Raw genomic sequence first — 26,564 nt, 5'->3', positions numbered from 1 at the left:
AGTGTTGCAATCGAGGACAGACGTGCTTCAGCACTCAGTGGTCCTGTTCTGTGAGCCTTGTGAGGCCTACCAATTCGCGGCTGAGCCGTTGTTTCTCCTAGACGTTTCCACTTCACATTAACAGCACTTACAATTGACCGGGGCAGTTGGAAGTCACTAAGATAGCACCTCAGTAAGGCCATTCTACTGCTAATTTTAGTCTATGGCGATGTATGGCTGTGTGCTCGATATTATACACCTGTCAGCAACGGGTGTGGCTGAAATATCAGAATCCACTCATTTGAAGTGTTTGAGTGTCCATATATCTCACACACAGTGCACACAGTGGATTCGGAAAGTGTAAATCCACTTCACTTACTGTAGTTCAATAATAGATTAAAATGCATTATTCCAAAGTCAATGTGTCATGTCATAGCTGACACCCCATTCTTTCTGCAGACATCTTTGAATCTTAATTCGGCGTAGATACTTTTGTAGTTGTAGCTCCTAGACGTTACATTTTTTTTGTACATGCATACATACATTGTGCATTCGGAAAGTATTCAGACCCCTTGACTGTTTCTACACACAATACCCCATAATGACATCACAATATCCCATAATGACATCACAATACCCCATAATGACATCACAATACCCCATAATGACATCACAATACCCCATAATGACAAAGCAAAAACAGGTATTTAGACATTTTTGCAAATTTATAAAAAATAAAAAGCTGACATCACATTTACATAAGAATTCAGATCGTTTACTCAGGACTTTGTTGAAGCACCTTTGGCAGTGATTAAAGCCTCAAGTCATCTTGGGTATGACGCTACAAGCTTGGCAAACCTGTATTTGGGGAGTTTCTCCCATTCTTCTCTGTAGATGCTCTCAAGCTCTGTCAGGTTGGATGGGGACTGTCGCTGCACAGCTATTTTCAGGTCTCTCCAGAGATGTTCGATCGGGTACAAGTCCGGGCTCTGGCTGGGCCACTCAAGGACATTCAGAGACTTGTCCCGAAGCCACTCCTGCTTTGTCTTGGCTGTGTGCTTAGGGTCGTCCTGTTGGAAGGTGAACCTTCGCTCCAGTCTGAGTTCCTGAGTGCGCTGGAGCAGGTTTTCATCAAGGATCTCTCTGTACTTTGCTCTGTTCATCTTTCCCTTTCCAATCCTGACTAGTCTCCCAGTCCCTGCCACTGAAAAACGTCCCCACAGCATGATGTTGCCACCACCAAGCTTCACCGTAGGGATGGTGCCAGGTTTCCTCCAGACTTGGCATTCAGGCCGAAGAGTTCAATCTTTCATCAGACCAGAATATCTTGTTTCTCATGGTCTAGGAGTCTTTGGTGCCTTTTGAAAAACTCCAAAGAGGCTTTCATGTGTCTTCTACTGAGGAGTGGCTTCCGTCTGGCCACTCTGCCATAAAGGCCTGACTAGTGGAGTGCTGCAGAGATGGTTGCCCTTCTGGAAGGTTCTCCCGTCTCCACAGAGGAACTCTGAAGCTCTGTCAGAGTGACCATCGGGATCTTGGTCACCTCCCTGACCAAGGCCCTTCTCCCCCAATTGCTCAGTTTGGCCAGGTGACCAGTCTTGGTGGTTCCAAACTTCTTCCATTTAAGACTGATGGATTCCAGTGTGTTCTTGTGGACCTTCAATGCTGCAGACATTTTTTGGTACCCTTCCCCAGATCTGTGCCTCGACACAATCCTGTCTCGGAGCTCTACGGACAATTTCTTCGACCTCACGGCTTGGTTTTGCTCTGACATGCACTGTCAATTGTGGGACCTTATATATAGACAGGTGTGTGTCTTTCCAAATCAAATTATGCAAACATTTCTTAAAACCTGTTTTCGCTTTGTCTTTATGGGGTATTGTGCGTAGATTGATGAGAAAAAATATTATTTAATACATTTTAGAATAAGGCTGTAACGTAACAAAATGTGGAAAAAGTGAAGGTGTTTGAATACTTTCTGAATCCACTGTATATAGGGCAGCAGCCTCTAAGGTGCAGGGTTGAGTAACCGGGTGGTAACCGGCTAGTGACTAAGTTCAAGACAGGATACTGGGTGGAGCTAGTGATGGCTATTTAACAGTCTGATGGCCTTGAGATAGAAGCTGCTTTTCAGTCTCTCGGTCCCAGCTTTGATGCACCTGTCCTGACCTCGCCTTCTGGATGGTAGCGGGGTGAACAGGCTGTGGCTTGGTTGGTTGTTGTCCTTGATGATCTTTTTGGCCTTCCTGTGACATCGGGTGCTTTAGGTGTCCTGGAGAGCAGGCAGTGTGCGCCCGGTGATGCATTGTGCAGACCGCACCACCCTCTGGAGAGCCTTGTGGTTGCGGGCAGTGTAGCTGCCGTACCAGGCGGTGATACAGCCCGACAGAATGCTCTCAGTTGTACTTTTGTGAGGGTCTCAGCTGGGTTAAAGATATGTGGGGGTTTTGGTAACAAGGCAATGTTTCTTAAATTTACAGAAGGCAGAAAAATGGTTCCAAAACTAAATATAAGTGTTGATATTACCTGTCACTTCAACATTTATTGTGTTTTGATGCATTTCTAATATTATTTTTTTTTAAAGTTTTCTGGTTGATGTTTTCTAAGACCCCTTTTCCATCTGTTTGACCAGAAATCAAATGTAAAATGGTTGAGAAGTGTGTGTGTGTGTGTGTTTGTGTTTGTGTGTGTGTGTGTGTGTGTGTGTGTGTGTGTGTGTGTGTGTGTACCTTAATTTCCAAAGAACAGCTTTTAATTAGACACAGAATTTGACATGCTGCTATGAACTTCAGGTTGGTGCTCATTGGTCATTTTACATGGAAACGACCTAAACCAGCTACACCACCCACAGGATCTCCCAGGCTGACACACTTCCCAGAGATGTCCGAGCAGAGGGCGCAGGGGAGTGGGCGTCTGGGCGAGAGGGGTGTAGGGCTGGAGGTTTGAGGGTGTTGCATGGGAATGCAAGTGGCGAGGCGAGCGGGCCAGGCCCCTCTCTGGCCCTGGCAGTAGGGGTTCAGACAGACTAGTGACCCCTAGTGACCCGGGGGGTGTGGAGTTGTGATTTCACCCCACACCGCTCCAATAACACACACATCCTACAGCACCGCTTGGCCTGGTTCTGCTCCTGCTCCCATTTCTCTCATTCCTCATACACATACAGTATGTCTATGCTCTCTAGTGAGAGGTGATGATCACACACATCCTACAGCACCGCTAGGCCTGGTTCTGCTCCTGCTCCCATTTTTCTCATTCCTCATACACATACAGAATGTCTATGCTCTCTAGTGAGAGGTGATGATCACACACATCCTACAGCACCGCTTGGCCTGGTTCTGCTCCTGCTCCCATTTCTCTCATTCCTCATACACATACAGTATGTCTATGCTCTCTAGTGAGAGGTGATGATCACACACATCCTACAGCACCGCTAGGCCTGGTTCTGCTCCTGCTCCCATTTTTCTCATTCCTCATACACATACAGAATGTCTATGCTCTCTAGTGAGAGGTGATGATCACACACATCTATATTGTTTAGCAGCAGAAATACAGGTTTTATTATTTTGTTAGGCTCCATTTCCTTGTTTTCAAGAGGAAGGAAACCAACCATTCTCTGTGGAAACAATCTGCTGCTCTTTTTAAACATCTCCTCAATGAATTAGAGATTCAATCTGCTGACTATGAGAAAATAAGCCAGCATTCATTAGCTACACGTACAGTTTCTCCAAAGTGACACTCAAATGACAAGATCACAAGTCTTAAAAAAAAAAAAGAATGGGGAAACAACCAGAGCAGTGAGGGTGAGTCATGTGACGCTCTTTGTTATGTCTGAGTGTTGAGGCTAGTCATGTGACGCTCTCTGTTATGTCTGAGTGTTGAGGCTGATTCATGTGACGCTCTCTGTTATGTCTGAGTGTTGAGGCTAGTCATGTGACGCTCTCTGTTATGTCTGAGTGTTGAGGCTAGTCATGTGAAGCTCTCTGTTATGTCTGAGTGTTGAGGCTAGTCATGTGACGCTCTCTGTTATGTCTGAGTGTTGAGGCTAGTCATGTGAAGCTCTCTGTTATGTCTGAGTGTTGAGGCTAGTCATGTGACGCTCTCTGTTATGTCTGAGTGTTGAGGCTGATTCATGTGAAGCTCTCTGTTATGTCTGAGTGTTGAGGCTAGTCATGTGACGCTCTCTGTTATGTCTGAGTGTTGAGGCTGATTCATGTGAAGCTCTCTGTTATGTCTGAGTGTTGAGGCTGATTCATGTGAAGCTCTCTGTTATGTCTGAGTGTTGAGGCTAGTCATGTGAAGCTCTCTGTTATGTCTGAGTGTTGAGGCTAGTCATGTGTCGTGCTGTACTGCTGTGAGTGCGTTGGCAGGCATTTTGCTCAGTTCAGTCGGTGGCTCTCTGGGGTCTCCACGGTTTCCTAGTGTGTCCAGCTGTAGCCATGAGGACGTGTCAGTGTGGTGAGCAGAGAGGGAGACGGAGAGAGGCAGAAGAGTCAAGGTCACTGGATCAGCCTCACCCCCCGGATATCCCCTCTAGAGGGAAGAACCCAACCCAACACGATTCCTGTTGAATGGAAACCTTTTACTGACTGACTATGCATGCATTGAGACTTCCATTGTGGTTTCCTTGATATCATCCAGTGATGTCATTTAATTGCCAGCCCCCCCCCCCCCCCCCCCCCCCGCCAATCCCTTTTAGCAGTTTCCATCTCTAGAGACTAAGGATGCAAAGGAAGGGTATATACTGGAAACGTTCAACGTTTAACCAGTGAACTACCAAATTTTTTTTGTATCTTTCATTGATTTCATGTATTTTATCTCACAACATCTAGTTGCCCTTTTTAAGGTACTTCACATTTGTACAGGTGTCTGTAATAATCTCTGGCCCTCTGTGTGGCCTTATCACATGGAAAATATGTCCAAATAATTCAGGAAGATTTTCAAATAAAAATTGAATGACAAAGCTGTAAAACATAATTCTAAATGTAAATCAACTAGGTGAATACTTTTGTTCAATGAAGGTTTCAACATGAAATATCCTTTTTATATATATATATATTTTTTTTTTTACACATTTATTTTACTATGTTAGTATGTGTATCTTGTCAATGTTTCGGTGTCAAACTGGTGGCAGCTGTGAAGGTCAATAGTTGGAAGAGTTGCAGAGTTAATTGTAAATAATACCATTGTTTATTAGTTGCTTTTTTTTCATTTATTAGGCTATTTTCTCTTGAACTGTATGGTCTATCTACTAGAAAATCATGAACCATCTGGTCTATCTACTAGAAAATCATGAACCCATGAACCATCTGGTCTATCTACTAGAAACTCATGAACCATCTGGTCTATCTACTAGAAAATCATGAACACTGATAGAAAAAATGAATAATATATATATATATATATATATATATATATATATGAATAAATTGCTTAAGTGACTCAAGATTATCAAAGTTATGATAGATTTTCTGTTAATGACCAAAATTACTGACGATTCTGGTAACATCGGTAAACTACATCGGTAAACTACTTAAAGATTGTGTGTGACGTCTCAGATGGGCAGAGAGACTGACTGACTGACAGAGAGACTGACTGACAGAGAGACTGACTGACAGAGAGACTGACTGAAGTAGAGCGAGTAGAGGAGTGGAGGGTGTAACAGCAGGAGAGTAAATTCTTTGAGCCCAGCCCACTAGATACCACAATACCAGGGTAGGAGCGAGCGAGGGAGTGAGTTAAATGACTGTGTGTTGAGAGCTCTGCAATCATCCAGAGACGAGCACAGCTGATGTGTGGATTACCACAGCATTTCTCACTGGAGCTGTTTTGGGGAAATGGTGGGCTTTCTTCTTCTTCAGCTGTTGAAGCCGGTAAGCAACCAAATCGACTGCATGCTTGTATTATACTGTCTTGGCAGCCTCTCTCTTAGTGGTCTGTGTGGGTTGTGTTTGTCCTCGTCTCTCAGGACTGTAACATTTGAATTGGAGGTGGATGTCCGTGTAGATCATGTGATTAGTCTTATGGTTGGTTCTACTGAGTACTGGATCTCCACTTCCTGACGATGTGTGGATGTTTTCTCAATTATTTCTGAAAGTTGATCCTGACTACTTTTCAGACAGTTATGTTTTGACAGGGCCAGTTCATTTCCATTCCTTGATATTCAGAGAGGGGATTTGTTATTACAGAGATGTTTATTGTGACCGACCGCCTCGTTTCGGTCTTATGTAGCAAAATTTGAAATTGTGTTTATTTTTTTACATTGGATAAAAGTAGATTCAAAGCTAGAAAATGGTATATCATACACAGCAGTTGAGGAACACATGGGAAAGTAGTTCAGCTTTGAAAATTGATAAACTTTTACGAAAATGGCTCTTGAATGTTTTGGGACACCTACTGGAGAGCTCTTCTTTGTCTACACCTATTAAGTATTGTTCACACCCTCTTAAGCCTTAGCCCCATCCATGTCTTTAAGGATGCACGTGAGGCCATGTGCTAAACAGTGAGTACGGTAGTGTACAACCAAAGATTTCAAGACTCAAGACTGGTTTCTACTATGTCTAGCGACATGTCTGTATACAGTTGTCGCAATGACATGAACATTCTATTGTCGTTCCGACATCAAACTTGTCATTGTTGTTATGAAACAGTATGAACACAAAAACGACAGGCTGCATGACATCAGCAGCACGGTGGTCCAAAACAGCATAAATGGTGTATTTCAACACCAATAAACCTATTAGTTTAAACATGTATTTAGTGTTTGTCAATCTAACAAACCAGGTAACTAAAAGCAACTTTCTAAACAATGTTTTTGGTTAGTTTCTAGCTTGTTAGAAGGTGTAAACGGTACAATGAAATGGTTACTTGCATAGTGGAGTCTTTTGTTTAGACATGTAGCTAGCTAGCTAGCTAAACAATGAACCATAATCCTAACTCATAACGTTACTAATCTGCAGTTAGCTAAAGCTAACCAACTAGCTAGGTTCAATTTTAGCTAGCTAGCTAACATTAGGCTAGAACTAGCAATACAAATTTCTCTGAGATACGGATGGCATTACTACACAGATCATACACATAATGCTAGTGAGCCAGCCAGCTAACATTAGCTAGCTAACTGTACGCTTTTACTTGCAATAAATTACTTTCTGGCAAAATTAGAAACTTATAATATCTGAAAATGTAGCCAGCTAGACTCTCTTACCCATATATATGGATGAAAGCTTCTCCCTCTGTCAGGGTTACCCTTAGCTTGAAGATGTAATCCAGTCAGGTGTTTTATACCACAGCCTTCTGTGTTCTCTTTTTCGACTCCCTCCGCATTTGCAATCAAATGCCTCCTTAGCTATCATATTGTGAAGAGCCTTAGCAACAGTTGTGCAGTTCGTTGTGATATCTTTCAAAAAAGCTGTTTTGGAAAGGATTACCTACACATACTAAGCCGCTCATGGTATAGACAGAAGCGTGCTACATGGCAGACCAATATGAACTCATCTCTCGGCATGTCCAGCCCATCCATTATCTCAGCCAATCATGGCTAGTGCAAAGGTTCCGGTCTTTTTCCTGACCTGTCACTGATATGACTGTTCCAATAAGCTGACCAGGAAACCTGACTTTCAGACTGATCCCTGACCTGTCACTGATACGACTGTTCCAATAAGCTGACCAGGAAACCTGACTTTCAGACTGATCCCTGACCTGTCACTGATACGACTGTTCCAATAAGCTGACCAGGAAACCTGACTTTCAGACTGATCCCTGACCTGTCACTGATACGACTGTTCCAATAAGCTGACCAGGAAACCTGACTTTCAGACTGATCCCTGACCTGTCACTGATACGACTGTTCCAATAAGCTGACCAGGAAACCTCTGACTTTCTGACCAGCCCAGACGTTGCGGCACCCCACATCTAAACAACTCTAACTGGACTGTATTCAGAGGGTTGTGAAGTCATCTGAAATCACAGTGGCTGTGCTGAACTTGTTTACTCTTGTTTGATAGGTAAGGGTTGTACGGTGTTATTACAGAGTAACTTCTGCAACAAAAGCAAGAAGCCAAGAGAGCAGACATTTTCCAATGAGATTCTGAGAGGTCATGACTGTGCTAACATAACCTTACAGTTAGCCTTGTTTCTACATGAAGACCTCTGCTCACAAAGCACTTCAGGTCTACTCTTTGAAGCTGATCAGTTTGTTGCTGTGGGTGGAGAGATAAAACACTTAGACCGACAGGTTGTTTGATCTGCCATGAGCAGAGATAGAGACAACAACCTTCAGCACTAAAAGCTACAAAAACAGGCCCATATTCTATTGAAAACTTGTGACCAAGAAAAACATCTCTCACTTCCAGAGACATCAAAGAAAAACATCTCTCACTTCCAGAGACATCAAAGAGAAACATCTCTCACTTCCAGAGACATCAAAGAGAAACAGGTAGGCCTGAGATTACTGCCTACAAAGTCATCGGTGCCTCTTCCCTGTGTGTGTGTGTGTGTGTGTGTGTGTGTGTGTGTGTGTGTGTGTGTGTGTGTGTGTGTGTGTGTGTGTGTGTGATAGAGAGATGCTCCTCTCCAGGGGAGCCCCAGTGCCTGGTGGCACGGCAATCTCCTCTCAGCTCCAGGAATGACCCACTACAGATAAGATGAATCACTTTGTTAAACAGATGTTTCTGTGTAGTTAAATGGTCCTGTCATGGGTTTGAGGGTGCTATGCTGGGACCCTCTCATCACAATGTCATGGGTTTGAGGGTGCTATGCTGGGACCCTCTCATCACAATGTCATTGGTTTGAGGGTGCTATGCTGGGACACTCTCATCGCAATGCCAGGAAGATAGGTTGATAAATCAAATCTCAAATCAAATGTTATTGGTCGCATACACATATTTATCAGATGTTATTGCGGGTGTAGTGAAGTGCTTGTGTTCCTAGCTCCAACAGTGCAGTAATATCTAACTAAATGCTTGTGTTCCTAGCTCCAACAGTGCAGTAATATCTAACTAAGTGCTTGTGTTCCTAGCTCCAACAGTGCAGTAATATCTAACTAAGTGCTTGTGTTCCTAGCTCCAACAGTGCAGTAATATCTAACTAAGTGCTTGTGTGCCTAGCTCCAACAGTGCAGTAATATCTAACTAAATGCTTGTGTTCCTAGCTCCAACAGTGCAGTAATATCTAACTAAATGCTTGTGTTCCTAGCTCCAACAGTGCAGTAATATCTAACTAAATGCTTGTGTTCCTAGCTCCAACAGTGCAGTAATATCTAACTAAATGCTTGTGTTCCTAGCTCCAACAGTGCAGTAATATCTAACTAAATGCTTGTGTTCCTAGCTCCAACAGTGCAGTAATATCTAACTAAATGCTTGTGTTCCTAGCTCCAACAGTGCAGTAATATCTAACTAAATGCTTGTGTTCCTAGCTCCAACAGTGCAGTAATATCTAACTAAATGCTTGTGTTCCTAGCTCCAACAGTGCAGTAATATCTAACTAAATGCTTGTGTTCCTAGCTCCAACAGTGCAGTAATATCTAACTAAGTGCTTGTGTTCCTAGCTCCAACAGTGCAGTAATATCTAACTAAATGCTTGTGTTCCTAGCTCCAACAGTGCAGTAATATCTAACTAAATGCTTGTGTTCCTAGCTCCAACAGTGCAGTAATATCTAACTAAATGCTTGTGTTCCTAGCCCCAACAGTGCAGTAATATCTAACAATTAGAGTTCCACACGTGTAAAACATCTTGAAGTGAATATGTGGAAATTCATCCAAAATGTGGAGTTCCTTTCTTTTGGACACTTGAGCTAAGGGTTGCTCTATTGCCCGGGGGGCAAGGGACCTGAGCAGTTATGCAAGTTGAGTCTGAACGCAAAGCATTGCAGTGGTCTGGTCTTTCTGGTTCCTCCACTGTGTGTAGGTGAAAATACTTTCCATGTCCAGGCAGGTGATCATCAGGCTTCTTCAGGGCAACAAAAAGTACACCTGACTTTACCCAATGGGAGAGAGCCATCCAGACCGTAATGTCAATCCCTGGGTCTGTTGTTGTGACAGGCTGATGAAACCCTATCGCACCTGTTTTTTGCATTAAGCCGCCAGAACCCACATTGTGATTATTTTGTCTGGGTTCTTCCAGACGCAGGCCAATACAACCAGATGTCTGAGGTTAGCTCCACCCATAACCACTTCTGTTGTCAGCGCAGTTGGCCCATGAATAGGGCCTTGGCATATTATGAAGCGGGCTTGATTGTTGAGTTGGAAAGCAATAGTTGTAATCGGTAATGAACTAACCCTTTATACTTGTCTTTTCTTACCAGCGCTGACTTTGCTGATAGTTACTTTGAGGACAAATGTTACTCTCTGTGATATATGGTTGTCTCACCCAGCTATCTAAGTCCATCTGCTGAATGACTAAAATGGGAAAGTAATGAGTCTTACCATCACCGTTGATAGATTTGCTCAGTAATTGACATCATATTGTACAATCGCTTGAAACTGTCGCTCATTGTTTCAGACGTGACCTGTGACTTGTGTTGTTCTTCTTCTCTCCCCGCAGCGATGGAGCACCTGGTGAGTGAGCTGAACATGCTGCTGAAGCTGCTGGACCAGGAGAGTGTGAGCAGGGCCACAACGGAGAAGATGAGCACGATCCGGAGCCTGCTGGGGCAGCTGCAGCCATCAGGTACTGTGTGTGTGTGTGTGTGTGTGTGTGTGTGTGTGTGTGTGTGTGTGTGTGTGTGTGTGTGTGTGTGTGTGTGTGTGTGTGTGTGTGTGTGCGTGTGTGTGTGCGTGTGTGCGTGTGTGCGTGCGTGTCCACTAACCTAATTTCGTGTGTGTGAGAGAGAGAGAGAGAGAGAGGGCACGGAGAGTGTGTTCATTTATTTTTTTTACATTCTCTTCTCTATTAAAGTAAGTGTGTGTGTGAGAGAGAGGGAACGCAGAGTGTTTTTATTTTTTTACATTCTCTTCTCTGTTAAAGTGAATGGATCAGACTTCATATACATGAACACTTCTCTTTACGGAAATGGCACCAGCTTTGTGGAATCCCTGTTTGAGGAATTCGGTGAGTTAAATACCATATCTGTGTTATTTCATATAGAAGAATAATGACTTTCTAGACGATGCTAATATAGAGTAAACAATGATATGATCAGTCATTCTTTAGTGATGTGTATATTACATTGTCCCAACAGACCTGGATGAGTTCAGACCCTCCCCAGAAGAACTAAAGGAACCGGTAGAGGAGGAAACCCCCAAAATACCGCCCTCAAAAGTGAGAGCCTTTTTGACAGTACTGTATAAATGCATCAGAACTTTGTCTATAACACTTGTGTTTATTTATCCTAAACATTAATTCCCCCAGAGTCCCACTGACACCCCACCTCCTCTGCCAACCACCCATCCCCCAGAGGACTATTATGAGGAGGCAGTGCCCCTGGATCCAGGCACGGCGACCCAATACATCACCGCCAACATCACCAAACGCAGTGAGTAGTCAGTCACACCCTGCCGTCACCTATTCATAACCACCCCAACTCACTGTCCATACACGGTACACAACACAGGAGAATTGAGGGGAGTAGAGGCTCATTGTAATGGCTGTAATGGAGTGAATGGGACCGTATCACACGCATGCGTTTGTGTCAATACCGTTCCATCCACTACTATGAGCCTGTCCTCATCAGTTAAGGGGCCACCAGCCTACTGTGCTACACACTCTTACTGTTGGGTTATCTCTGATCTGTGTCCTCTGTCCCCTGCTTCCTTCTAGTCAGCGCAAGTCCCCCAAATTCCATTGAAGATGCATATTATGAGGATGCTGACAATAATTACCCCACCACCCAAATCAATGGCCCGCACAAGAACTCATGTGAGTATGAATGAAATCATAGCACCCGGTTGAGATGAATGTGTACTTGATGCTACTACATCTGTATGTTTTGAGGGGAGGAGGAACCACCTTATCTGTTATCCTTGGTTGTTCTCCAGACGCTGATTCAGACGCGCTGAGCAGCTCCTATGAATCGTATGATGAGGAGGATGAGGAGGCGAAGGGCCAGGACAGGACTAGTCAGAGGTGGCAGTCAGAGGAGAACTCTGTGGGCCCCATGAAGGACTGTCGTATCTGTGCCTTTTTGCTGCGCAAGAAACGCTTCGGCCAATGGGCCAAACAGTTGACGGTCGTCCGTGACAACAGATTACAGGTAGGGCCTTTTCTTGCAGTCCGTGTTCACTGTTAAAGGTTTATTACACAGCAGGCCTGATCTAATTGAGACACATTTAGATATTAGGAGTGATCTGCAGTAAAGTATTTTAAAGTCAGTTGTAATATAAACATTTAAAAAACAACAGTTTATCCGTGTGTTCCTCTGCAGTGCTACAAGAGCATTAAAGACAGAAGCCCACACATTGAGCTGCCGCTGAACCTGTGTAACGTCATCTACATTCCCAAAGAGGCGCGCCGCAAGAAGCACGAGCTGCGTTTCTCCCTGCCTGGTGGAGAGGCCTTGGTTCTGGCTGTCCAGAGCAAGGAGCAGGCGGAACGATGGCTCAAGGTGATCCGGGAGGTGGCCAGTCAAGCCACCAGCAGTGAAGGATTAGAGGGCTCATCCTCTCCTATGATCCAGAGGAAGATGGAGCTGGACAAGGTGGGTCTCCCCTCAGTAACCCTGCTAGATACCATACTCAGTCTATAGGCCTGTAACCCAACACAGCCTTCTGTGTCTGCACTGCACAGACCCTATGGGCCCCTTATCCTGTTTCACTCCAACTGACTCAGACAACCTGGGACTGGTGTTTTCACAAGCTATGTTTCACATACTGCACATAACCATGCTGCAGTAAATAACCAGACAGAATGAAAGCAGTGCAGTAAATAACCAGACAGAATGAAAGCAGTGCAGTAAATAACCAGACAGAATGAAAGCAGTTCAGTAAATAACCAGACAGAATGAAAGCAGTTCAGGAAATAACCAGACAGAATGAAAGCAGTTCAGGAAATAACCAGACAGAATGAAAGCAGTTCAGGAAATAACCAGACAGAATGAAAGCAGTTCAGGAAATAACCAGACAGAATGAAAGCAGTTCAGGAAATAACCAGACAGAATGAAAGCAGTTCAGGAAATAACCAGACAGAATTAAAGCAGTTCAGTAAATAACCAGACAGAATGAAAGCAGTTCAGTAAATAACCAGACAGGACAGACGTCCACCCTGTTTGAAAGCAGTTCAGGAAATAACCAGACAGAATGAAAGCCCCACACACACACCTTCTAATGTACCTGTATCAGTTCATTGATAGTGTGTTTACTCCGTGTCAACACTCAATCAGAGGGGTTGATGCTCTAATGCTGCCTTCTGACTGTTAAAAACAGCTGACTGTGAATAGTCTAGTAATCAGCAACTGAAACTCCACATAGAGGAAAACAGAGCCATTCTATTATAGCCTAAATGTATGGCTGTGGACAGAGGCACATACACAGTGTGTATGTCCTAGCTGGAAATCTTTCTCATTGCTACGTGTGTGTGTGTGTGTGTGTGTGTGTGTGTGTGTCCTAGCTGGAAATCTTTCTCATTGCTACGTGTGTGTGTGTCCTAGCTGGAAATCTTTCTCATTGCTACGTGTGTGTGTGTGTGTCCCCACTAACCTAATTTCGCCCCCTCTCTTCTCTCTAGTTACTAGGAGCTGACAAGCACACTGTAGTGTTGGTTGACAAGCACACCTCTGACTCTGACAGCGTGGCCACAGGTGACAACCTGCCCTCTGGTCAGCTCCGTGACAACTGTGAAGGTTAGGCCCCAATCTGCCTCAACATACCTGAACTTCCCTGGGTGTCTGGTTTCTGCTGTTCTACTGTAGCTTTGTGTTTTACTAGTCTGCATTCTGAGATTCTAAAGAGCACTTTTAGATACGCCATTTTGTTACATTCTAGAACCCTTTTTAAACTTAGGCACAGGCCCAAGCAGATTGAAATGAAACACTGTGTAGGGCAGTGGCTTTGCCAACCTTAAGACAGAGGAAAACATAGGGAAGGAGAAAGTAGAGTGATCTATATTCCTGAGTCAGAAGAAGGGGTCAAAGTTTGGATGTTTTACCTAAAGCAGATAAAAGACAGAGGAAGTGTGGCCCGGAGCAGAACCATCCTTCCTGCCCTCTTCCTGCCTTTGTCTCACAATGACATCATAGGACATACGTACACAAGGCAGAGAGGTAGCGAACCGGGGCGACAGATCCCAAAACAACATTTTTAGAAGCACTGAACTACATTTGCCTACATTGTTCGATTGCCAATACAGTGTGCCACATTGGAACATGAGCCTCCAGTAAATGGCTAACTAAAACAGGCCCTTTCAGACACACAATAAATTATCTAGTAAATTACTATTTTGTAAACGACTCTGCTGACGCCGGTGTGTTTCTGTTTTAGGGAAGGGGAAGAGGGGGGCGTTTTCAGAGCTGACGGGGTCTATGAGCAGAGCGGCTGGACGGAAGATCACCAGGATCATCAGTTTCTCTAAGAAGAAGCCTCCTCTCCCAGGAGACGCTCCGTCCTCCTATCACCATGACGACAACCCCCGCTGTGGTGAGCACCCCGCATCCATGTCATACATATGTATATTTTTTTAACCCCTTTTTCTCCCCAATTTCGTGGTATCCAATTGGAGTCTTGTCTCATCGCTGCAACTCCCGTACGGACTTGGGAGAGGCGAAGGTCAAGAGCCGTGAGTCCTCCGAAACACGACCCAACCAAGCCGCACTGCTTCCTGACACAATGCCCACTTAAGCTGGAAGCCAACCGCACCAATGTGTTGGAGGAAACACTGTACACCTGGCGACCGTGTCAGCGTGCACTGTGCTCGGCCCGTCACAGGAGTCGCTAGTGCACGATGGGACAAGGACATCCCTGCCGGCCAAACCCTCCCATAACCAGGACGACGGTGGGCCAATTGTGCGCCGCCCCATGGGTCTCCCGGCCGGCTGCGACAGAGCCTGGACTCGAACCCAGAATCTCTAGTGGCACAGCTAGCACTGTGATAAATGCCTTAGACCACGGCACCACTCGGGAGGCCATCCACGTCATATATGACATGTTCATCCCACAGTCTCTGGTATTTACTATGTTGCTGCTTGTCTGTTGGCTTCCCACCTTTTAAAAGCTGTTATTTTCATCTCTACTGCTCCGTGTAATTACCTTTTTTTCTGGAAAGTATTGATGTGTTCCTGTCCTCAGGTTACCTGAATCTACTGCTGAGCCAGTGTTGGAGGGAGAGATGGTGCTGTGTGAGGAGTGGAACACTGTACCTTCACAAAGACCGGGGCGACCTGGGTACTCACGTAAGAGCTGTGGTCCTCCATGGGGCTGAGGTCATACCTGGAGTAGGGCCCAAGCACCCCTTCGCCTTCCGCATCCTGCAAGGAGGCAACGAGGTGGCTGCCTTGGAGGTATGTTTGTGCGTGTATATGTAGCCCAATGTCCCCTGTCCCTTGACCAGTCTCTCCGGTCTGTCTCGTGGGTTCTAGTCCCCTTTGGGATCATGTGGTGATTGATGTAAGTGTCTGTCTGTCCAACAGGCCAGCTGTTCAGAAGAGATGGGCCGCTGGCTGGGGGTTCTGCTGGCAGAGTCTGGCTGTGCCACCAGCCCTGAGGCTTTGCACTATGACTATGTAGACGTGGACACCATCACTAGCATCACAGACGCAGCAAGACACTCCTTCCTGTGAGTCTGAGGCTGTGGTCATTTCCAAATGCTTAAAGGGCTTTATATTTTAAGGGGAGTACATTTATAATGCCAGATGGTCATGGGGATAAATGCTTGTCTCTTTTGAATTGCTGAATCGGTTTGACTATTTGGAGGTTTTCATCAGGGTACCAACATTTTACCACCGGTAGTTTGACAATTCTACCAGGGTCTGTCTGCACAGTGTGGTTGTTATGACATCACAATGCTAGCCTCTTCCTGTCCTATAGATGGGCTACCTCCTCCAGCAGCGCCTCGACAGACTCCAGAACGTATGACGAGGTTCCTTATGAGAGCATATTGGTGAGGAGATACGAATACTAAACATGTTTTAACTTGTCGACACATCATAATGACAAACTTTCATTTCATTTTGAAAGTGGGAAAGCTCCACACCCTTATTTATTTATTTTTGTGGGAAAGAAACCACATTTCAAGAAAAACAGGTTAACCAAACCCTATTGGCTGAGCATGAGACAGCAGTATACCAGCAACCTCTGAACTGTAGCAAAAACCCAGGCTTCCTTTGGTTGAGATTCACATCTAAGGAATCCCCAGCTCTGTGTTTCACACCCATAACTGTAGATGGAATCCTAAGGATCCAGTTGATGAATTATCTGTTCCTATATACTCCCATATCTCTCCACAGAATCAGGGAGTAGGAGTCAAAGGGATTTTAATTCTACAGCATTCTGAAGGCCTGCTGATAGCCGATAGGCTCCTCTGTGGGTATGTGGGAGGGTATAGACGACACTCCAGGGATGTGCTCTGAAAGTAGCTCATCGGAACTCTGAGTTGTGTGTGGGACAGCTCAAAATGTACTGGGGGAGGGGTGGTCCAAAGTAGGGGAGGGTTGTATGTTTTTCTTTATTGTGCACAGGAGGGTAGTGCGTTTTTCCCCCCCCCTGGTTCACATTCGTTCTTCTGCTCATATTTTCACTATTAACAACGACTTGACTGACTTTTGATATTACACTAAAGTTTAGAAACGTTTCTGAAGGTTTGCTATGGCTATTATTAAGCTTTAGCTACTACATGCCTATGCTATGAAGGCAGTGCGCCCTGACGCTCCAACTGACTCCAACAGTCTGTTTCAGCCTTACCAGAGTTACTCCTATAATATAATGCTTATCTTCACACAAAATATTCAGATGGAAAACAAATTACCCTCCTTCTGTATAGCAGATGCAGTAGCCATCTGACATTAAGGAAATGCATGTCGGTGTCGTAGCATGTCGATGTCGTAGCATGTCGGTGTCGTAGCACGTCGGCGTCGTAGCACGTCGGCGTCGTAGCACGTCGGCGTCGTAGCACGTCGGCGTCGTAGCACGTCGGCGTCGTAGCACGTCGGTGTCGTAGCATGCCACCGGCATATGTCTTCAGTAGTGTAAAGTACTTAAGTAAAAACACTACTTAAGTAGTTTTTAGGGGTATCTGTATTTTACTATTTATATTCTATTTATATTACTTTACCATTTATAATGTTTTTCTTTTACTCCATACATTTTCTGAAAACGAAATGTACTCGTTACATTTTGAATGCTTAGCAGGACAGGACAATGGTCCAATTCACACACTTATCAAGAGAACATCCCTGGTCATCCCTACTGCCTCAGATCTGGCCGACTCACTAAACACACATGCTTCGTTTGTAAATTATGTCGGGGTGTACCCCTGGCTAAAAAAAAAACAAGAATATCGTGCCGTCTGGTTTGCTTAATATAAGGAATTTGCAATGATGTATACTTTTGACACTTAAGTATATTTTAGCAATTACATTTACTTTTGATACTATTTAAAACCAAATACTTTCACTTGAGTCATTTTCTAAGGTATGTTGATTGTCATACTTGATTGAAAGTCAAGTACTTTTCCACCACTGTCTCTCTATCTCTCTGGTGTTAGGCCTATGCTTCTCTTCCTTTATTTATACAGTACCAGTCAAATGTTTGGACACACCTACTAATTCAAGGGTTTTTCTTTATTTGTACTATTTTCTACATTGTAGAACAATAGTGAAGACATCAACACTATGAAATAACACATATGGAATCATTTAGTAACCAAAAAAAAGTGTTTAACAAATCAAAATATATTTTAGATTCTTCAAAGTAGCCACCCTTTGCCTTCACTCTGTGGTCCAACTCATCCCAAAACATCTCAGTTGGGTTGAGGTCGGGTGATTGTGGAGGTCGGGTGATTGTGGAGGCCGGGTGATTGTGGAGGCCGGGTGATTGTGGAGGCCGGGTGATTGTGGAGGTCGGGTGATTGTGGGGGTCGGGTGATTGTGGGGGTCGGGTGATTGTGGGGGTCCGGTGATTGTGGGGGTCGGGTGATTGTGGGGGCCGGGTGATTGTGGGGGCCGGGTGATTGTGGTGGTCGGGTGATTGTGGGGGTCGGGTGATTGTGGGGGCCGGGTGATTGTGGGGGCCGGGTGATTGTGGGGGCCGGGTGATTGTGGGGGTCGGGTGATTGTGGGGGTCGGGTGATTGTGGAGGCCGGGTGATTGTGGAGGCCAGGTGATTGTGGAGGCCGGGTCATCTGATGCAGCACTCTCCTTCTTGGTAAAATAGCCTTTACACAGCCTGGAGGTGTGTTTGGTCATTGTCCTGTTGAAAAACAAATTATAGTCCCGCTAAGCTCAAACCAGATGGGATGGCGTATCGCATCAGAATGCTGTGGTAGCCATGCTGGTTAAGTGTGCCTTGAATTCTAAATAAATCACAGACAGTGTCACCAGCAAAGCACCCCCACACCACTTCCTCCATGCTTCACAGTGGGAACCACACATGGTGAGATCATCCGTTAACCTACTCTGCAATTCACAAAGACACAGCGGTTGGAACAAAAAAACACAAACTTGGACTCATCAGACCAAAGGACAGATTTCTACCGGTCTAATGTCCATTGTTTGTGTTTCTTGGCCAAAGCAAGTCTCTTCTTCTCTGTCCTTTAGTAGTGGTTTCTTTGCAGCAGTTTGACCATGAAGGCCTGATTCACGCCTTCTCCTCTAAACAGTTGATGTTGAGATGTGTCTGTTACTTTAACTCTGTGAAGCATTTATTTGGACTGCAGTCTGGGGCTGGTAACTCTAATGAACTTATCCTCTGCAGCAGAGGTAACTCTGGGTCTTCCTTTCCTGTGGTGGTCCTCATGACAGCCAGGTAACTCTAATGAACTTATCCTCTGCAGCAGAGGTAACTCTGGGTCTTCCTTTCCTGTGGTGGTCCTCATGACAGCCAGGTAACTCTAATGAACTTATCCTCTGCAGCAGAGGTAACTCTGGGTCTTCCTTTCCTGTGGTGGTCCTCATGACAGCCAGGTAACTCTAATGAACTTATCCTCTGCAGCAGAGGTAACTCTGGGTCCTCCTTTCCTGTCCTCATGAGAGCCAGTTTCCTCATAGCGCTTGTTGGTTTTTGCACCTGCACTTGAAGAAACTTTCAAAGTTCTTGAAATGTTCCACATTGACTGAACTTCAAGTAATGATGGACTGTTGTTTCTCTTTGCTTATTTGAGCTGTTCTTGCCATAATATGGACTTGGTCTTTTACCAAATAGGGCTATCTTCTGTATAACACCCCTACCTTGTCACAACACAGCTGATTGGCTCAAACGCATTAAGAAGGAAATAACTTCTTCAAATTAACTTTTAACAAGGCACACCTGTTAATTGAAATGCATTCCTGGTGACTACCTCATGAAGGTGTTTGAGAGGATGCCAAGAGTGTGCAAAGCTTTCAACAAGGCCAAGGGTGGCTACTTTGAAGAATCTCACATTTATAATATATAACACTTTTTTGGTTATTACATGATTCCATATGTGTTTCAGTTTTGATGTCTTCACTATTATTCTACAATGTAGAAAATAGTAAAAATAAAGAAAAACCCTTGAGTGAGTAGGTATGTCCAAACTTTTGACTGGTACTGTATATAAAGTGTATGCATAAAGTATTCAGACCCCTTCACTTTTTCCACATTGTTACGATACAGCCTTATTCTAAAATTGACAACAACAAAATGTTTTTTCCCCTCATCAATCTACACACAATACTCCATAATTACAAAGCAAAAACGGATATCACATTTACATAAGTATTCAGACCCTTTACTCAGTACTTTGTTTAAGCACCTTTGGCAGTGATTACAGCTTTCAGTCTTCTTGGGTATGATGCTACAAGCTTGGCACACATGTATTTGGGGAGTTTCTCCCATTCTTCTCTGCAGATCCTCTCAAGCTCTGTCAGGTTGGATGGGGAACGTTGCTGCACAGTTATTTTCAGGTCTCTCCAGAGATGTTCGATCAGGTTCAAATCCGGGCTCTGGCTGGGCCAGAGACATTCAGAGACTTTTCCTGAAGCCACTCCTGCAATGTCTTGGCTGTGTGCTTAGGGTTGTTGTCCTGTTGGAAGGTGAACCTTCACCCCAGTCTGAGGTCCTGAGTGCTCTGGGGCAGGTTTCCATCAAGGACCCCTCTGTACTTTGCTCTGTTCATCTTTCCCTCGATCCTGACTAGTCTCCCAGTCCCTGCCCCTGAAAATGTGTTTCATAGCAAAGGGTCTGAATACTTATGTAAATAAGGTATTTATGTTTTTGGTGACAAAACGGATGGCACTGTGATAGACTGCATCCTGTTTGCTGAGTAGAGTGTTGGAGGCTATTTTATAGATGACATCGCCGAAGTCAAGGATCGGCAGGATGGTCAGTTTTACGAGGGTATGTTTGGCAGCATGAGTGAAGGAGGCTTTGTTGCGAAATAGGAAGCCGATTCTAGATTACATTTTGATTGGAGATGCTTAATGTGAGTCTGGAAGGAGAGTTTACAGTCTAGCCAGACATCTAGGTATTTGTAGTTATCCACGTATTCTAAGTCAGAACCGTCCAGAGTAGTGATGCTGGACAGGCGGGCAGGTGCAGGCAGCAATCGGTTGAAGAGCATGCATTTAGTTTTACTTGTATTTAAGAGCAGTTGGAGGCCACGGAAGGAGAGTTGTATGGCATTGAAGCTCGTCTTGAGGTTAGTTAACACAGTGTCCAAAGAAGGGCCAGAAGTATACAGAATGGTGTCATCTGCGTAGAGGTGGATCAGAGACTCACCAGCAGCAAGAGCAACATCATTGATGTATACAGAGAAGAGAGTCGGCCCGAGGATTGAACCCTGTGGCACCCCCATAGAGACTGCCAGAGGTCCGGACAACAGGTCCTCCGATTTGACACACTGAACTCTATCAGAGAAGTAGTTGGTGAACCAGGCGAGGCAGTCATTTGAGAAACCAAGGCTGTTGATTCTGATAAGAATGTGGTGATTGAGTCGAAAGCCTTGGCCAGGTCGATGAATACAGCTGCACAGTAATGTCTCTTATCGATGGCGGTTATGATGTCGTTAAGGACCTTGAGACTCAGTGTTGTTCTCTTTCACAGTTTATTCTGCAGACACACACAACACAATGTGTACACTTCAGAGCATCTGCAAATCCGTCATGAAATCTCCATCAAAAGTTGAACCTGCGTGATCATACATGCAAATATGCACAGATGCAGTTGCACAAATAATTCAGCGGGTGGCTTCACTACTACGCATACATATAAATAACCTGTCTGCTTAATTACGGCAACTCATACAAACAAGGATGTCTATTTGAATCCTGTTACATATTTATGTTAATTCAAAAAAGAAATAGAGACCACAATGGAAATAAATCCCGACTTTATTGTACAATCCCGGTCTCTTAAAAAAAATCTTTGTGTATATATTTATTTTTTAAACTGACAACTAAAATCAATCCAAACTGTTTAGCGGCCAATTGATGAATGGAAAGAGAAATCTGTTACAAAACACAAATGTTTAATGACATTCTGAGATTGTCAAGCCAATCCTTCGATACTGGGTAAACCTACAAGGTAGGGAGGGATGTATTTTCTGTTTGTCCAGATAGATTATGTCAATGTATTATGTTGTTGAAAACGGAAACCGAAGACTGTGTGCTCTGTTTATTGGTTGTGTGGTGCATTGGCACAGAAACCTGTTGGTGGAAAATGTGTTGCGTGTGTTCTATATAATTGTAGATATGGCATCCAAATGTTGAAAATCATTGTCTGCAGACGACTCTGATTGTAGAATACTGAAACAGGCAGGGAGGGGGAGCTCATCGGTGGTGGTCGGTGAATCTTCTGGCCCGTAGACCTGCGTGGAAATTGACTGTACCACAAAAGCCTGCTGAAGTGGCAAAGTCGATATCCACATTTTTAAACACATGGTCAATACAGTTATTGTTATTTTTGAGTTAATTCTATGGGGGTACATTTACTTTACAGTCCAAGAGGAGGGGGAAAAGTACAGAGTACAGAGATCTCACACAGCCCTGACGTGTTTGGGAAAACTCATGACTCTCTGAGGGGAAATGTGAATCATATCCAACTGTGTGTCAAGGCTTTTCTTTACTTCCCAAAATGTGTCTAAATCCAGCTTTCACTATTTGACTGTAATACTTTGTGATACATTTCTCAAATTCCACTTTACTCAACTTGAAGTGGTTAGTTTATTTAACTTGCGGTCTAGTTTCTCAAACAGTACGTTTTGCAATACCACACATTACATACCACACATTAGTGAGAGTTCATCTGTTGTATTACTCTCTCCTTCCTCTTCCCTTCTCTGCTCTACCCTGGACTTCCCTTTCCTGCTCTACCTTACCCTTTCCTGCTCTACCTTACCCTTTCCTGCTCTACCTTACCCTTTCCTGCTCTACCTTACCCTTTCCTGCTCTACCTTACCCTTTCCTGCTCTACCTTACCCTTTCCTGCCCTACCTTATCCTTTCCTGCCCTACCTTATCCTTTCCTGCCCTACCTTACCCTTTCCTGCTCTACCTTACCCTTTCCTGCTCTACCTTATCCTTTCCTGCTCTACCTTACCCTTTCCTGCTCTACCTTACCCTTTCCTGCTCTACCTTACCCTTTCCTGCTCTACCTTACCCTTTCCTGCTCTTCCCTCCACAGCAGCCAGAGGAGCAGGTGCCCAGACCAGGAGATCAGGTGAAACACCACTCTTCTTTCTCTAGCAGCAGAGAGACTGAGAAGTTGGACTCCCTAGTCACCACAAAGAGACACTGCTCCAGTAAGTCTCCAGAAGGTCAGCCAAGACTGTGTGTTATGCTGGGAAGAGAGGGAGGAATTGGACATGATCCCATCTTTTCAGAGTATGCCTGGAATAAACCTATATTATTTACAAATGTGACCACTCAGAATGTATTTTCGTTGTTTGTCTGCCTTAGATGCAAATCAGCATATATCAGGGAAGTATGGTAAAACACGAGCAGAGGGCGATGCCAGGAGGTACCTGAAGGAGAAAGACGAGATGGAGAAGAAGCGAGAAGTCCTCAAAAGTGCCCTGCTTGTATTACGCAATGAGAGGAAAGAGGTGAAGGAACAACTGAAGGACGCTACAGGTAAGACAATAAAACACAGTCTTGTATTGACTATCCTTTAAAAAGAGAGAGCATGTTTTTTTGTGTGTAGATTACTGGCGCCACCTACAGCTTGGCCACAGAATAGGAATTCTTCACTCAGACTTATTGAGGCGCCATATAACCGAACAAATGAATGTGTGTTTGTGACTGTGGTCAGGTAAGCAGCAGAAGCAGCTGGAGAAGCGTTTTGCCCAGCTGGAGGAGAACTGCAGGGGGAAGGAGGGGGAGCGGGTGGACCTGGAGCTGCGTCTCACTGAGGTGAAGGAGAATCTAAAGAAGTCGCTGGCTGGAGGGGTGCTGGGGCCGCCCACAGAGAGCAAACCCCCCAGAAAGGTGCCTGGCTGCTTTATCTCCTACTACATCACAAACAACTGTTTGAATTTCAGACCATGTTTTATTGTCTTTTAGAGTTTTTACCCAGATATTCTCAACTTTGTCCAGGTCCAGATCAGTAAAGTTGATCATCTATACAGCGAGGCATCCATGCCAGTAAACTGTGCTGCTGAGATGCGGAAGCGTCCCCTATCCATCTATGCATCTAGCAGAGGGAATGTCATGCAGAAAGCCAAGGTAGACAGTCATTAAACAAGATCCAAGGCACCCATTGACCTGATGTACAGTTGAAGTCGGAAGTTTACATACACTTAGGTTGGAGTCCATTAAAACTCGTTTTTCAACCACTTGTTTTTGCAAGTCAGTTAGGACATCTACTTTGTGCATGACACAAGTAATTTTTTCAAATAATTGTTTACAGATTATTTCACTTATAATTCACTGTATCACAATTCCAGGAGGTCAGAAGTTTACCCACACTAAGTTGACTTTGCCTTTAAACAGCTTGGAAAATCCCAGAAAATGATGTCATGGCTTTAGAAGCTTCTGATAGGCTAATTGACATAATTTGAGTCAATTGTAGGTGTACCTGTGGATGTATTTCAAGGCCTACCTTCAACCTCAGTGCTTCATTGCTTGACATCATTGGAAAATAAAAAATAAAGACCTCAGAAAAACAATTGTAGACCTCCACAAGTCTGGTTCATCCTTGAGAGCAATTTCCAAACTCCTGAAGGTACCACATTCCTCTGTACAAACAATAGTACGCAAGTATAAACACCATGGGACCACGCAGCCGTCATACCGCTCAGGAAGGAGACACGTTCTGTCCCCTAGAGATGAACGTACTTTGGTGTGAAAAGTGCAAATCAATCCCAGAACAACAGCAAATGATCTTGTGAAGATGCTGGAGGAAACAGGTACAAAGTATCTACAGTGGGGCAAAAAAGTTTTTAGTCAGCCACCAATTGTGCAAGTTCTCCCACTTAAAAAGATGAGAGAGGCCTGTAATTTTCATCATAGGTACACTTCAACTATGACAGACAAAATGGAAAAAAAATCCAGAAAATCACATTGTAGGATTTTTTATGAATTTATTTGCAAATTATGGTGGAAAATAAGTATTTGGTCACCTACAAACAAGCAAGATTTCTGTCTCTCACAGACCTGTAACTTCTTCTTTGAGAGGCTCCTCTGTCTTCCACTCGTTACCTGTATTAATGGCACCTGTTTGAACTTGTTATCAGTATAAAAGACACTTCCGAATATAAAAGACACTTCCGACTTCAACTGTGCCTTTTTTCTCAAGTAGCACTGTGTCTCAATGTTCAGTAACGAAATCAGAGTTCAGACTCACAAACATACAGCAATGTCAGACCCATATGTTTACTTTATGTACCAACACTACATGAGTGTCCTGTTTTTCAGGAATGGGAGTCGAAGAAGGGGACTTAGAAAGACAATGCTCATGCAGATGGACAGTCTAATTCTGGTCTTGGAACATGTTGGAGCTGATTTGAAAGAGGGGAGAGCGGGTGAAGCAGGCACTCCATTCTCAACTTTTCCACTCCCCTCTTGAGAGCTAAACATTTACTGCACTTCGCTGAGCTGAGAAACGTGTGACTGGAGAAGACGAGACACTGAATCTCTTGGAATTGTTGTAGAACCTCACTCAAAGCACTATTTCACTTGGAAACGCTGAATGTTCATTCTGTGATTCAGTAATCGCTTGTGTTGCATGTGGTACTGTTGTTCCTTCAGACTGTGGAAGAGGATATGTTATGGGGATTCCATGTGAATACATCAGAGGGCTGGACTTGAGATGTTGAGAGCTGAGTGGTTTGCAGAGGTTGAATATGCATACTCAAATGATGCACATATCTGCACGAAAGGATAATAAAGGGAAATAGAACGTAGCGATTGTGAGTTTGTTGTTGGAATAGTAGCCTAAAGGAGATACTGAAATAGAGTTCTATGCTGTATCCGCTATGAAAGTAACTTCAGAACACATACAGTAAGCTGGTCAAAGAGGGAGAGGAAACGACTGTTCATGTATATGAAACACTTATTTCAGATCTTGATTTAACAATTTGGTGCAGCTGGACAACAGACAGAAAGAAAAAAAAAACCGATAGAATAACACCTGTATAAAACCAAATAGTTATTGTAATGTGAGACTAATGACTAAACAAAGACGTTTCCTTATTACGTAATTCACTGACTGTTTCTCAGTGTAATGAGCCTTTTTACTTACAATTACTTTTGCACTTTATGTTATTTGTATTGTACATTAAAAGCTGTTCGTTGATATAAACCGTTTTAAATGTGTATTCTGTAAGATTAGTGTCTCTGTCATTAGCTTATACACAATGATGAGGATGACGCTTCCCAATTCATTTTAATACTTGTTTACCTGTGTGCTTGGAAGTCCACCAGTTGGAAAGACCACTTTTGTAGGAGGCAGGACAAGGCACAAGCGGAGAAGAAATCTGAGAAAATTAGCACCACTGAGTGAAAGTTTTTTGGGGGATTCGTGACTTCACAGCTGATGCCTTGCATGGAATACTGTTCCACCCTCGCAGGCTCCCGAGCCTGTGTAGGGATGTGTTTTGGACTGAAAGAGTGGGATGGGTTTTGTATTTGATGTCTATTTTGGTGTTTGTGGTATGTCATCTTTCCCACAATGGATGTTTTATTTTTCAAGTTCACTGCCCTTTTACAGTAGCTGGTGGCAATACATATTATAGGTTGTGTAATCTGCCAATAAACCCCAGAGAAGAAGAGGCAGGACAAGGGCAACCTCCACTGAGGTATACATGAACAGTCGACTCAAGATTTAACCAGTAAAGGGGAAAATGCTGGAGCGCTCCAGAGCCTATATGTCCTACAGTCTGAAGAAGACATCCTCAAAGCGTTAATACTTTTCCTAACTAGAATATAAACAGTAAGAACCTAGTCGCCACCATGCCCCAATCCAGCAGGTGGCGGTAATGCACCCTCGGGTTTGCACTCCGCCATAAAACCTAACAGAAGAGGAAGAAGACTTGAACGGCTGGGTTTCCTCCAGA

At 44.1% G+C, this 26,564-nt stretch overlaps 1 protein-coding gene across 4 annotated transcripts in view; it reads left to right on the top strand.

Annotated features, from left to right (window-relative positions):
* LOC139417990 (actin filament associated protein 1-like 1b) overlaps nt 1-25,810 on the top strand; it is a 35,104-nt gene extending 9,294 nt beyond the window's left edge. Inside the window, exons 2-19 of one of the 4 annotated variants that reach the window (XM_071167044.1) lie at nt 8,255-8,410; nt 10,516-10,641; nt 10,939-11,022; nt 11,153-11,232; nt 11,323-11,446; nt 11,731-11,829; nt 11,949-12,163; nt 12,335-12,607; nt 13,633-13,747; nt 14,385-14,540; nt 15,189-15,400; nt 15,530-15,675; nt 15,927-15,999; nt 22,694-22,811; nt 22,969-23,142; nt 23,321-23,496; nt 23,605-23,733; nt 24,925-25,810. In XM_071167044.1, the coding sequence (XP_071023145.1) occupies nt 10,518-10,641; nt 10,939-11,022; nt 11,153-11,232; nt 11,323-11,446; nt 11,731-11,829; nt 11,949-12,163; nt 12,335-12,607; nt 13,633-13,747; nt 14,385-14,540; nt 15,189-15,400; nt 15,530-15,675; nt 15,927-15,999; nt 22,694-22,811; nt 22,969-23,142; nt 23,321-23,496; nt 23,605-23,733; nt 24,925-24,951 (2,325 nt within the window). In that variant the 5' untranslated portion in view covers nt 8,255-8,410; nt 10,516-10,517 and the 3' untranslated portion in view covers nt 24,952-25,810. Of the gene's footprint in view, nt 1-5,576; nt 5,850-8,254; nt 8,411-10,515; nt 10,642-10,938; nt 11,023-11,152; nt 11,233-11,322; nt 11,447-11,730; nt 11,830-11,948; nt 12,164-12,334; nt 12,608-13,632; nt 13,748-14,384; nt 14,541-15,188; nt 15,401-15,529; nt 15,676-15,926; nt 16,000-22,693; nt 22,812-22,968; nt 23,143-23,320; nt 23,497-23,604; nt 23,734-24,924 lie in introns of those variants that run through there. The other 3 variants (XM_071167040.1, XM_071167041.1, XM_071167043.1) reach the window with 3 other exon arrangements.
* Nucleotides 25,811-26,564: the final 754 nt, after the last annotated feature.

The sequence above is a fragment of the Oncorhynchus clarkii genome, chromosome 10 (genome assembly GCF_045791955.1).
Source record: "Oncorhynchus clarkii lewisi isolate Uvic-CL-2024 chromosome 10, UVic_Ocla_1.0, whole genome shotgun sequence".
Taxonomy (NCBI): domain Eukaryota; kingdom Metazoa; phylum Chordata; class Actinopteri; order Salmoniformes; family Salmonidae; genus Oncorhynchus; species Oncorhynchus clarkii.
Note: the sequence above shows the minus strand (reverse complement) of the source record. Positions and strands in the feature narration are given on the sequence as shown.